General features: G+C 36.8%; 1 protein-coding gene across 2 annotated transcripts in view; it reads left to right on the forward strand.

The window, feature by feature from the left end:
• LOC112050031 (transmembrane protease serine 6) overlaps positions 1-14,494 on the forward strand; it is a 47,851-nt gene extending 33,357 nt beyond the window's left edge. Inside the window, exons 3-8 of one of the 2 annotated variants that reach the window (XM_052886942.1) lie at positions 6,685-6,796; positions 7,677-7,736; positions 10,654-10,813; positions 11,587-11,680; positions 12,544-12,711; positions 13,192-14,494. In XM_052886942.1, the coding sequence (XP_052742902.1) occupies positions 6,685-6,796; positions 7,677-7,736; positions 10,654-10,813; positions 11,587-11,680; positions 12,544-12,711; positions 13,192-13,424 (827 nt within the window). In that variant the 3' untranslated portion in view covers positions 13,425-14,494. The remainder of the gene's footprint in view (positions 1-6,684; positions 6,797-7,676; positions 7,737-10,653; positions 10,814-11,586; positions 11,681-12,543; positions 12,712-13,191) is intronic. The other variant, XM_024088155.2, reaches the window with a different exon arrangement.
• Positions 14,495-14,550: the final 56 nt, after the last annotated feature.

A 14,550-nucleotide genomic window follows, 5' to 3' on the forward strand; every position in this document is an offset into this window, starting at 1 on the left:
GACTACCTCGTTAATCCAGTGGTTATCCCATGTAGCTTTGGATCACATGGTCTTAGGTTCGAGTCCTGGAACAGGTTGAGATTCGAACCCAGGATCTCGTCAAGCCAAACCACGTAGAGTAAACTGGACCAACGATAGATATAGATACCTATATACGAGTCCTTTCAACCCATATTCGGCTCAAAATTTTGAAATGCCGAGTTCGAGTCTCCTCTCAGAATGAGAGGGTTTAGGCCAAAATATAATCCACACGCTAGCCCAATGAGGATTGGCAGCCTTCACACACGCAGAGAAATAAGAAAATTCTCAGATATGTAGGTTTCCTCACGATGTATTTCGTTCATTGTTTGAGACACGTGATATGCACTTATCTGAAAAGTTGGAGGTGATTGCCCAGACCGGATTCGAATCTACACCCTGTGGAATCGGAGGCAGAGGTCACATCCACTGGGCTATCACGGCTATACCCGTAAATACGAGTAACAGATTAATATTCGCATTGACGCATAAGTGTTCGCTTTCTTCCTTTTCCTCGTGCCCTAAGTCAACCGCGATAACCGCAAACCGAGAAAGTTCAAGTTTGAACCATCTTTCACCTTCCTTGTAGCTAACTAGCATTCGCCCTCGGTTCCGATAGCTAGGAATTCGGGTTACAGTAACTATGTTTTTAAAGTCAGATACTAAATTTTCTTTTAGTTATCTTTATTTATTTAAAATTCCTATTATCTGTATATAGCAGGCAAGTAGAGTTTGAACCATGGTGGGATTGCAAAAAAAAACACCGTTTAATATATTGTTACTAAGTTAAGTTAAGTAAGTGTTATGTTAAGTAAGTGGCTCAAGTATGCCTCTCTAATATATCTGTACCTTTTGCTGTGGAGACCATGTAGTCGCAGTGCCAAAAAATTTTACTGAATCATTTCACCGCGGCTAGTTTTGATAAAAAAACATTTATAGTTTTTAATAACGGCGATAGCTGCTTTACAGCCTCGACTGGTGACAGAAGAAAAAAAAGTTAATATAGAATGCTATCTTTACTAATATTATAAAGAGGTAAATGTTTGGGGTAATCACTGAATCTACTAAACCGATGTTGAAAATTCTTCTGCCACTAGAAAGCCATGTCATCTGTGAGTGTCATAATATGTATCCCCGTATTCTCACGGAATAGTCTAATATAATCCCGTAGAAAAGTTGAAAAAATACGCGTTCAACTTCGATGATTGATGGTGATGGTGATGCACCTTGAAAAACCTAGTACCTGCCAAAGCTAATATAGTCGTAACTCCATATGTAAGTATTACTGAGACGGGCAGCGTGACGTCAGGAATGTGTATTCAGCAATGAAAATCTTCGTATAGTTCCAACAAGTGTATTATCACCAACAAAGATCGCGCTCGACTGACTACCAGACGACAAAATAATTACCGACTATGACTCAAACAGTTTTACAATTCAAAATGGTTTCTGTATCTTACAACTACTTTTTAATTAAACAGTTTTACGGCTTAGTCTAACATTATGAAATTAATATCATTATAATATTTAAATTAATTATAAAATGTAAATAGTTTACTTTAATCTGAGTTTAAATAATAAAGCTAAAGATAGAATCTTTAGGTTTAGTCAAATCAGTATCTTATAAACGAAAAACTGTAATCATGACATTGAAGAATTATTATCAGCAAACAACAGACAATGTTTATAATAACATATAGATAGTTTAGTATATTTATAGTTTGTTAGATGGAACTCGTAGGCCCTCGTAACATAAGCTAATTCACTATCTTTGACAAGTTAGCTGACATATACGAAATTGAGATTGCATGTAACAGTTGTCATCCGATGCCTATTAACATCCCTTCGTGGATATCATACAGTACGTAGATGACATTTCTCAGTTGATTTAAAAGGCCAATAGTCCACCACGCTGGCCTAATGCGGTTTGGCAGATTTCACACACCCAGGGAATTAAGAAAATACTCTGATATGTTTGCTTATTTATATACCGTTTGCATGCTTATTTGTTATTTATTATTTATGCTAGATGTATATGGAAGACAACGTTTATTAATGTGACCCAAAAAACAAATCAATTAAAAACTAACACGCAATTGACCGAGAAACTAGGAAACAAACAGTATGTGAGGCCGGAACAAATCGGTGCTATTCAATTTACCCAGGTGATTGATGTTATGTAAGTTTTTTCTGTTAACACCTACTTTTTTAGTAAATTGTATGCACTCTTATCAGTTTGAACTCTTTTTTTGTTTCAAACAATAACTTGGCGTGGCGCAGTGGGTAGCGACCCTTCTTTCTGTATCCGAGGCCGGTGGCCGAGTGGGTTCGATTCCCAGAAATGGAAAATAATTGTTTGATGAGCATGGTTGTTTTCAGTATTCGGGTGTGAATATACGTCTATATATAGATATATTTCTTTATATCTATATCTATACTAATATATGTATAAAACTGAAGAGTTTGTTTGTTTGCTTGTTTTATTGAACGCGCTAATCTCAGGAACTACTGGTCCGATATGAAAAATTCTTTCAATGTTAGATAGCCCATTTATCGAGGAAGGCTAGAGGCTATAATATTATTCTCGTACTCCTACGGGAACGGGAACCACGCGGGTGAAACCACGTGGCGTGAGCTAGTGTAGTATATAAATAAAATCCGCTATCGTAGTAACCATAATACAGACTATACGCTTACTCTGAGGCTAAGTAAGTATTTTTTTTAAGTTCTTACGCGATGGACATACCTTATGGTTTGCCATAACCGCATTATAGTTTTTTTTTTTATTAAAGAATATTAGCTATACCTTTTTTTTAATATAATCAATATTCCCATTCCTCTCCAACGAGTCAACTATGCTAGAAGTGGGTACGACAATATACCAACGGGCGGGGATTGAACCACCACCCCTCGGTGATGAGTCCAACCGCTCTTACCGTTGAGCTATTGAGGCTATAAAGAGAGTTAGAGTTAGAGTAGAGGTGGTGGTTTCGGGGAGCAGGTTTGTAGGATCCAGATACTGAAATGTTCAAAGTACTTACGGTCTCGCGCGCTGCAGGTTCAAGCCCTGCGACCACTGCCTCTAAATTCGACTATGCCCACCTACCACGTAACACACACCTTTTCTTTTATGTGAGCAATTTCACTGTAGACTGCTACTTAATTTAGCGTAACTGCAAGTATACGTACGTATGTACGTATTTGTCACCAAAGTCACTCACCTTCTAAACAAATGAACCGATTTGGATCTAATTTTATTGATTGGTATGAAATTTTATTGGATCCTACCATACCAAATGACGACGTTTTCATGAAAAATAAAAGGATTTGCCAAAGAGTAAGTTAAGACAATAGGTACAACGTTTCTCGGATAGCTACCGTTTGTACCGTATAAAAAGAATAAGGGCCACCACCACTTTCAGATCAGTATCGTATAGCCTATACGTAATTTGTACCACTTTTTTACTTTATGTCAAACTAGTCGACGCCCTGCGGTTTCACTTGCTGAGTTACCCTTCCCGTGAGAATACAGGTATAAATACGAATGTCTTTGACACTCACAAATAACGTGGCATTCTATTAGTGAAAAAAATTTCAAAATCGGTTCAGTAGATACAGAGATTACCCCCTACAATACTACCTACTACTACCTACCTCTTTATAATATTAGCATAGAAGACTTAGAACAGCGAAGATGTAGAATGCCCTTCCGGCTTCTGTGTTTCCTAACACTTATGATTTGTGCACCTTCAAGACAAGTGTGAATAAGCATTTTCTAGGCAAGCGCGCTCCAATCTAGGCCTCATCATTGCTTTCCACCAGGCATGATTGTAGTCAAGCGCAAGTCTATTATGAATAAAAAAAAGTCACTAAATTATTATCAGAAGGTAGTGAGACTTACCCTTAATATTATAGGCGACTTTACCAGCTTGATGAAGTGTTGAAAGCCTACATACATAATTAATGTAATGCGATATACGAAAAAGAACTAGTTCACTCACTTCCGTAATGCAAGCCGAAATGCATTAAGTAATATATGTAGTATGTACACTTCCTTTACATTACGAACCTGTTATTATATAATTTACTCAGATCCAGTATTCAGTACGGTTTTATTATAACTGTGTTACGGACGCAATTTCGGTGTTGATCGACTTTGTTATTGGAGCTTCCTCCGTAAAAAATAAATTCATACGTAGCCCGTGGTTTTTTAACTGAAAGTTAAATGAAGCCTTAACAAAAAGTAGTGTTAAGTTACGTTTACGTAGTGTTATATGCATATATTTTTGTATATTTATTTATGAATAAGGTATGTGATGGTGATAACAAAAAAACTGACTGAATTATTTGCGAGATCAAAATCTTTGTACTCGAAATTTTAAGTTTAAGTTTGTGACGTTGCTTATAGTTATAACCATAGTTTATTTATCTAATAATTGTTTTACAAAACAATGAATTGAGGATTCAAAATGAAAGTATTGTGATTACTAAAAACTTAATTTGAATTTTAATAATCCAAACAAACGCCATATTTACCGAAAAAAATATAAATTAGGTCGGTCTAAAGGTGTTTACAAAAAATGTTAAAATTAAAACACAAATAATTTCGAAATGACCATAAATTATCACATATTTATCATATCGTATATTGTTCTTTTAATATTGAACAATGGTGTCGGAAAGCGAAACATTCGGGCGCCGAAACTAAAGGCGAAGACGGAAGAAAAGAAAGAAACCCCGCAAGGTAGTACTACTACTCAATACTGTAATTATAATCAATCATCTATATCTATACTATAATAATATTATAAAGAGGAAAACTTTGTTTGTATGTTTGTTTGTTTGTTTGATTGTAATGAATAGGCTCAAAAACTACTGGACCGATTTTAAAAATTCTTTCACCATTCGAAAGCTACATTATCCACAAGTAACATAGGCTAAATTTTATTTTGGAAAAAATAGGGTTCCGTAAGATATTTGGGTTTTTCGGACACAAGGTGTAAAAAATCAACCAGAAAAGTAGGGTAGGGGTAGGTAGGAGTAGGGTAGGGGTAGGGGTAGGGTAAGGGTAGGCTAGGGGTAGGGTAGGGGTAGGATAGGGGTAGTTGAAAGTTTACATCGAGTTTAACGCGGACGAAGTCGCGGGCGTCGGCTAGTTCTCTATAATTACGTTAGTCATTACACTATTTAATGATATGTACTTATACATATTATAAAACAAACTCCGCTTAACGTCTATTTGTCTGTCTGTTCACGATAAACTCAAAAATTGCTGATCGAATGAGCCTTTATAAGGAAGGTTCAAATATTAATATGTCATTTTTTTTTGTAAATCGGTTGAAATATGATGATAATTGTTGGAAGTATTAGAAAAGGTCATGCCGTCTGAATGTTTTCATATAAAACGCTTGCTAATTAATCCTTTTGAGATACTTTATAAAACAATTAATGCAGGGGTATTCCGCTTTTATAGAAGGCTAAATCATAATCATAATAAATAAAATAAATGCTAGGTCCAAGTGCAAATTCCAAGGAGAATGAAGTCGCGGGTGTCTGATATCTAATATATAAAATTCTCGTGTCGCGGTGTTCGAACTTGAACTCCTCCGAAACGGCTCGACCGATTTTGATGAAATTTTTTGCGCATATTCAGTAGGTCTGAGAATCGGCCAACATCTATTTTTCAAACCCCTAAATCCTAGGATAGGGTAGTGGTAGGGTAGGGGTATGGTATAGGGATAGGGTAGGGGTAGGGTAGGGGTAGGGTAGGGGTAGGGTAGGGGTAGGGTAGGGGTAGGGTAGGGGTAGGGTAGGGGTAGGGTAGGGGTAGGGTAGGGGTAGGGTAGGGGTAGGGTAGGGATAGGGTAGTGGTAGGGTAGGGGTAGGGTAGGGGTAGGGTAGGGTAGGGGTAGGGTAGGGGTAGGGTAGTGGTAGGGTAGGGGTAGGGTAGGGGTAGGGTAGGGTAGGGGTAGGGTAGGGGTAGGGTAGGGGTAGGGTAGGGGTAGGGTAGGGGTAGGGTAGGGGTAGGGTAGGGGTAGGGTAGGGGTAGGGTAGGGGTAGGGTAGGGGTAGGGTAGGGGTAGGGTAGGGGTAGGGTAGGGTAGTGGTAGGGTAGGTTTATGCTATAGGGATAGGGTAGGGGTAGGGTAGTGGTAGGGTAGTTGTAGGGTAGGGTAGGGTAGGGGTAGAGTAGAGGTAGGGTAGGGGTAGGGTAGGGGTAGGGGTAGGAGTATGGTAGTGTAAGGTAGGGATAGGGAAGAAGTGCAAATAAATAAATTAATAAGTCAAAGCGAAGCTTGAGCGAGTCCGCTAGTTATTTATATACAAACTTTATTATAAGCTAACAAAAATTTACCTAAACTAAAAAGCAAAAAATTACATCTTACTTATCTTACCTACCTTCTCATCAGTTTGAAGGAGGTGCCAATCCAGTGTCGTGTTTAAAGCTGTTTCTGAAAGCACTACAGAAATTTTGTAAACTGAACGGCTTGAATAAAAACATCATTGGCTTGGCACCGCCTTCAAACTGATCAGAAGGTAGCACATTGCTAAGATGTTATTTTTGCTTTTTAGTTTAGGTTAATTTTTAAATTAGAAGTCGGTTTAATTTTTATTAAAATTTTTTGTTTGTTTGATTGTATCTCAAACATTGATCTGTTTGTTCCAGGCTGTGGAGTGGCGGTGGGCAAGCAGACCGCCCAGCGGCGGATAGTGGGCGGGGACGACGCGGGCTTCGGCACCTTCCCCTGGCAGGCCTACATCAGGATCGGCTCCTCCAGGTTATAGTCTTGTCTCAATTCACCAGCCAACTGTTCCCTAACTCGGGGACTTTGGATAAATTAAACAGAACTACGCTAAACTGTCTTGCTGCTCCAGTGGTTAGTGGTTTCGGATCTCGATGTCCTGGGTGGGTGGGTCTCGATTGGAATGTTGATGGGCTTACGGTCCAGGTCGTTATCATTAACATCTGATAGTGATCGTTAATGAATTTAACGTTATCACACTACGCTGCCATGTATTGGAGCAGCGTTTCCAGAAGGAGGTCTGGCTCATTAGTGGGCCGTTGAAATTGGCTGGTAATGATGATGATGATGACTTTTCCACTCTAATGAATTGAAATTTAATAATTAAGAATGGGATCGAATCCATGACCGTTCGGGGTGTACCTGGCCATTTTACCGTTGAGCTATTAAGGTTTTAATTTGTGTATCCATAAATAAAACATGTAAAATTAACACTAAAATTAAACTAACATAATCTAACCAGTGTTTTAACTAACTACTTAGTTTTTTAATGGTGTCATATTTTGTGTTTTATTAATTTTTTCAACATGTAATTTAATTGATAATCCTGTATATAATTTAATTAATATATTGTTACTAAAATAATTAAATTATTTGCAAAATTTAACTCAAAACGCAAGTAGTTGTTGCGTTGTTTAAAATGTCTACCAAAATAGTAGTGCTTTCGTAAAATGTTACCTTAAACATATTCCAAAAAATTTTAAGACTCCTAGATACTACCAAATGAAAACCCGACAATTTTAACTTCAATTTAATGAAGTACTTGCTTGTATTTTTTTTTAATAAAGCTACTGTTTTGGTAGAAAATTACACATTTAACACGACTAATACTAAAATTAATATATTAACATTTCAGATGCAATATGCTTATGTCGATTTTCGAGCTTATCGGTTGGAAGCAGTGTTGGATAGAGAGGTAAATGTGCGAAAGACATAGCATGTTGTAGATTGGGAATGTAATTGTGGAGTATGTCTATTGTCTATGTTACATATTTTGTTGCATTTTGTAAATAAATGGTAGTAATTATATCTCTACTGGTAGACCAAAAAAGGTTTTGGTAGAATTGTTTCTTTAAGTTGAAATTACTTCCTTGATTGAGTATATTATAATTTTATTAGTTTTAGTATTTTGTAAATAAATAGTATTCATTGTGTGTTTAATAACAGATGACACAAGATTTTGGTGGAAATGTTTATTTACAGAAAATACTTTCTTCGATTGGTATTGTTTGTTTCCTCTTCTTTGAAACAATTATTTTGCTTGACAATTTTTTCCGAGTTTTTAAACTGATTTTTAGCATATACTTAGGTTTTGAATATTCCCTGAATATTTATTTTATTTTTCTCTTTCTCATTTATCTATATATTTTTTTATTGAACAGTGTTGATAAACAAAATATCTAAAAATCACTATTTAAAAAATCTACTCATCCGTTTGCTCAAGCATGGTCATGGCTCCAGAGTGAAGAACAATCACAATCCATCTCAAGGTTAACTGTTTTCTGTATCCGACCAAAGAGCATCATAAGAAGTATGTTAAGTAAGACCATTGACTGAAACGAATATCCTGTTTAACACTACGAGTATTCGTACTGTTTCGGTTCTTAGGTATATGTCCACCCCTCTCCATACTTTGTGCATTTTGAAAACTAGTGACGCCTACTTCTTTTCAATAATGTAAGTAGGGTTTTCGTTTTTCAACTTACGTACAAACTTTCGCACATACCTCTTGTATATTCTTGGTGTGCTTAACAGATGGAATTTCCGTTTCCGCTTAGATTTTGCATATAGCTTTAAGTAGGATGCACTAAAACTTGCATGATGTATTCATGTAAATAAAATGTATGTAACTGGAAGTTGTGGTTCCGATTCTCCACTCGGGTCAATTTAGGAATTTATAATTGTCAGGTAAGCAGTGGCATGCATTTAATAGATGCATCGCCTACCCTGAGCACTCATTACGAACTTGTATTGAAAAAGGAATTTTACGTTTTGTATAAATTATACGTATAGTTCCTACCTTAGTTAAAAGCCTTGTGCACACCACTGCAGGTAAGTAAGCTGACTAGCAGTGTTTTATCATCGGCAAAGCCTGCTGAACGCCAAGCGGTTAAGCCTTCTAACAAAATTTATCAGCATAAATAAATCTACAAACTTTGTTGATTTTTATGCACAACGCACTCTGTACCAGATAATTTAATATACTTATCTACGTAATTATTTTTTATAATATTGTTTATTTTTGTAAAAAGAGCCGTTTTCAAAGAGATGTACAAATATCGAAAGGCCGTTAGCTCTTATATCCGAGGCCTAAGTTAATAAGATTACTACACACATATCACAATAACAAGCCATTTTTTTCATTACGCCATTCATGGCAATGTCTATTATATGGTAAGCGGCAACCCAGATATATTTGTGCAACGCTTGCATGCTAGAAATCTTTTAAACGTACCTACGATTGTTTTCACAGCGTCTACTTCTGGTAATTGGCCAAAATATTGTCAAATGTGACCTTGTTTTGGGCTATTTATTTATTTCATTTATTTTATATTAGGTATACCAAATCAAATGTTCTATTGTTTTCACAGCACCTACTTCTGGAAGTTGGCTAAAATATTGTCAAATGTGACCTTGTTTTGGGCTATTTATTAATTTCATTTATTTTATATTATATATCATCAACCCATATTCGGCTCACTGCTGAGCTCGAGTCTCCTCTCAGAATGAGAGGGGTTAGGCCAATAGTCCACCACGCTGGCCCAATGCGGATTGGCAGACTTCACACACGCCGAGAATTAGGATAATTCTCTGGTATGCAGGTTTCCTCACGATGTTTTCCTTCACCGATTGAGACATGTGATTTTTAATTTCTTAAAATGCACACAACTGAAAAGTTGGAGGTGCATGCCCCGGACCGGATTCGAACCCACACCCTCCGGAATCGGAGGCAGAGGTCATATCCACTGGGCTATCACAGCTCACAGCAGCAGCAGCTATTTTATATTAGATATACCAAATCAAATGTTCTATTGTTTTCACAGCACCTACTTCTGGAAGTTGGGTAAAATATTGCCAAACGTGACCTTCTTTTGGGCAGATTATTTATTTCATTTATTTTCTTTTATATTTATTTTATATGTACCAATATTGTACTTTTATTTTCACATCACCTGCTGGGTAAATTTTTGCGAAATGTGACCTTGTTTTGGGCGATTTATTTAACGAATGATCTTTTTATTTCATTAATTCATTATTATATTTTTTACTTTATTACCACCCTAAAATAGATTTTATTTCATCATTTTAATGTAATTTCTTTCATTGCTAAGATATTCATAGCTGTTAAGATATTTTTTTCTATAAACGACCATAAAGGCTCGTGGTTGCTTTTGTCACTAAAATAAATTTTTTGCTAATATACCTACTCGTAAGTAAAACATACATTAATCTATAAACCTAATACTTTGAATAAAAAATTACCACTATAAAGACAGTTAATTGTGGGTGTATGTGTGTATGTGTGGGTGGGTGTTACTTACTCACTGGAATGGGAACAACAAAGAGCGGCGGCTAGTATTATGTATATACATACGAGTATATAATCTAAATCTTGGAACCGAGTCCAACAATTTTCAAGAAATTTAGTTAGCGGGGTATACTAGGCCGACAACTCGATCTACTCTTAGCTATACTAAAGTCATAGGTACTCAATTTGCACTAAAATCGTACCAAAAAGAATATACCGAGCAAAGCTTGGTGACCCAGGCTCTTCTTAATTATTACGAGCAATCGTATCGCCTTAAGTTGTGACCCCATACGTATCATTCCAGATGTGGCGGCTCCCTCATATCCCGTCGCCACGTGGTGACGGCGGGACACTGCGTGGCGCGCGCGCAGCCTCGTCACGTTCGCGTCACGCTGGGCGACTACGTCATCAACTCTGCTGCCGAGCCGCTGCCGGCATATACCTTCGGTGTCAGAACCATCAAGGTATGTACCTTTTGTGCATCCTAATAAGGGTCATACCACATATAACATGGAAAGGTATCGTCAACTTTCGCCGTCAACCAGTAGGCCTCACATGCGCGCCATACTTAGACCATTATTAATGGTCTAAGGCGCCATAACATATCTCTTGAAGACAAAATTACATATTGTGATCAATAGCAGCGGATCGAAAATATCGCTCTCTCTTTCGTCCCATCACAAAGAAAGATTTTTTAATTATTTAATTAAATTTTAAAGATTGTTAATAAAAATCGTTAAACATAAAAAAAATAATTAACCCCGTTTTTTTGGAAAAAACTTTCTTTGCAGTAGAAAAATTTAAACTTTAATTACTTGCAACAACTATTCAAAAATAATTTACAAGTATAAAATCAACGTTTTCATGTATTTTTTCAACACAGCTAAATTGCACTGAAGTTAGTAATTTTTGTATTTTGTACAAAAATTCAATATAACTTAGAAACCGTAAAATTTCGGCTGACATATATTGCGTTATTTTAGTAGGCCTTGATATCAGCTATCATCCTGTAGAGTATGTATTTACGGGGCACCCTGTATTGTATACATAAATATATAATGTAAATAAACAAAAAAAAGTCGCCAAATTCGGATAATTTTTTGGAGTGATTTTGTAGGCACGTAACATATCTATAGTATAAAATAATCATTGCCTAATACAGGGAACAGGTCGGCAACAGAAAGTGTTGTTTATTCTGATGTAACATATTATTCAGAAATATCTCCTCCGTTTCCAGGTGCACCCGCTGTTCAAATTCACCCCGCAAGCTGATCGCTTCGACGTAGCAGTGCTTACGCTAGACAGAAACGTGCATTACATGCCACACATAGGTAACTATCAAGTAACTAGCTGACGCCGCGCGGTTTTATCCGCGTGGTTCCCGTTCTCGTAGGACTACGTGGATAATAGCCTATAGCCTTCCTCAATAAATGGGCTATCTAACACTGAAAGAATTTTTCAAATCGGAGCAGTAGTTCCTGAGATTAGCGCGTTCAACCATACAAACAAACTCTTCAGCTTTATAATATTAGTATAGATTTAAGAAGTTCTCAATAGAAACTTCAAGTTGGTCCCATCATCTCCTTTTCCTTATCATTTTCATAGTTGTCATTCTCTTCCACTTGCTTCTATCATATTCATCATACTTTTTTACACACACGTCCTGATTCAATCATCTCTTCTTTCGCCTTAATTTCCTATCTCTGTGTTAAAATTTCAACATCTTTCTTGTAATATGACTTTCATCAGCTTATTTTGCTTGAATGCTTCTTTTGTTAATGCCATCTCCTATCGGAGGTTAGCAAACTGATGCCTGAAACAGTGGTTTGGTACTATAGTACTCATATTGAAGTTCTTGTGCCAAGATGTACGTCTACACCCAGGCCTTTGTTTTCCCTCGATAATAAACTGGAGTTTTCTGGAGCAGGTCATATTTTGGGTTGCGCATTAAATGACCCAGGTATTTGAGCTTCCACCTTTAAATATTTCTACTTTCCTGCAATACCTCTGATGGCTTTCCCATTCTTTGCACCAGTAACACGTTCTTAATTCTCTACGCGTGTGAAATCAGCCAATCTGCATTAGGCCAGCGTGGTGGACTATTAGCCTATTTCCTTTCATTCTGAGAAGAAACCTGTGCTCAAAAATGAGCCGAATATGGATTGTTAGTGATGATGGTGATGTTGAATTGCAGCACCAATCTGTCTCCCGGAGCGGGGGTCAGACTTCCTGGGGCAGTACGGCTGGGCGGCCGGCTGGGGCGCGCTAAGCCCCGGCTCACGGCTGCGCCCACGCACCCTACAGGCCGTCGACGTGCCCGTACTAGACAACCGAGTGTGTGAGCGGTGGCATCGAGCTAACGGTGAGTATTGCAGCACTGCCCTGCCTCCCGGTCTGCCTGCCTCACTGCGGTGGTCCTTCCTGGGGCAGTACTGCTTTGGAAAGTTCTATCATTTCTGCCGCACCGGCTCGCGATCGCAATCTTACGTGACGCCTAAAGTTCAACAGTGGACGTCCATCGGTATATAGATAAAGCGTCTAGATTTTGATCTCTACCTGTTGCAGTGATGTGCACTAGATTTGTAACTGGTCTATACGTACAGATTATACCGATTATATCAAATCCGTTAGAAATTTCATCATTATGCACATAGGGACGCCACTGACGTTGCACCACTGTCGTGTCCATTTCTAGTCCAAGGTTTTTTGATCAGTCTGATGGTAAAGAATACTCTGGTTAATATTAATATTCTGTTTAAAACAATATATTGTGATTATAATGCTCAGCGAACTGTGACTTCGAATTTCTTCCATATTTACAAAATACCCTACTGTTTTTCAGGCATCAACGTCGTGATATACCCCGAGATGTTATGCGCGGGGTATCGTGGTGGCGGCAAGGACAGCTGTCAAGGCGACAGCGGTGGACCCCTCATGCTGGAGCGCGCTGGACGCTGGTACCTCATAGGGGTCGTATCAGCTGGATACTCCTGTGCCAGCAGGGGTCAACCCGGGATATACCATCGAGTAGCGCATACGGTCGACTGGATATCACACGCCACTACGCTCTCATAGCACTGAAACTACCATTTTGGTAGATATTTTCCCTGAATCTACCATTTTGTTGAGCGTAATCTCCCTAAAAATTATATGTCAGGGAATTTTGCCTACTACTTTGGTTTTCAGGTAACATGATAACAAGTTTACTTAACCACTATTATTTTCTTACACATTACTTGTGTAGATATATTTTTGTTACATATTCCAATAGAAAACTGTGATGTGACCAACAAAATAAGACATTGCCATTGTAAAAAATTGTAGTAAGTCTGTCAGGTAAGGGTAAAAGGGAATTCTTATGCTAATGCTCTGGTGTGATTAAAACAATTTGCTGTATAATATGTGCCCAATATAAAACAACTGTACCTAGATTTTTTTTAAATCATAAAGTACATAAAATTAAAACCTTCTACTTCATTATAAAACAAGAAAAACATGATACAAATACATATAATTTTCCAGAAAATTGAAAATCACTACATTTTATAATTTTTATTTTAAAAACGAATGTTATAACCATTTTTGTAGAAAATGGATGGATCTGTTTTGATAGACTTTTAATTCGTTGCTTTCTTTGATATTTGTTTTCTTAATCGGAAAATTTATCTAGAAAAATATATAGATTCGGAGCTTAATTATATTTTTTCTTAATTTATAATAATATGCTACAAACTGCCATGTAAAAGCTTGTTTTTTTAGCATTTTCAAATAAAACATTTTTATCTTTAGCGTTCGGAAGTAGACATTTTGTAAATAAACATTAATTGTACATAGATTATACAAACCCTTGGAAAGCCGTATTAGTTAATAACATTGTCAGTTTACCATAATTATTAGTAATTTTGTAAATAGATAAATAATTGTATTACTTATCGTTAATTGTAATTAATTATTATAACTTAATTAAATTGCTTTAATAAATTATTCCACTTAGTGTGTATTATGATTTATGAATAATTCAAGTCTTAAGACTAAACATTTCAACGTTCATATTATTAATTTATTAGGATTGATTACCGAAAATTGTCTTTTTTGCACTATTTAATTATATTAAGTTAAATAAATATATTTATTGTTAATTTAAACGCTGTTGTTTTATTTATTCTATTTTACAATAGCTACTTTTTTGCTGCTGATATTA

The sequence above is a fragment of the Bicyclus anynana genome, chromosome 18 (assembly GCF_947172395.1).
Source record: "Bicyclus anynana chromosome 18, ilBicAnyn1.1, whole genome shotgun sequence".
NCBI classification, from domain to species: Eukaryota; Metazoa; Arthropoda; class Insecta; order Lepidoptera; family Nymphalidae; genus Bicyclus; species Bicyclus anynana.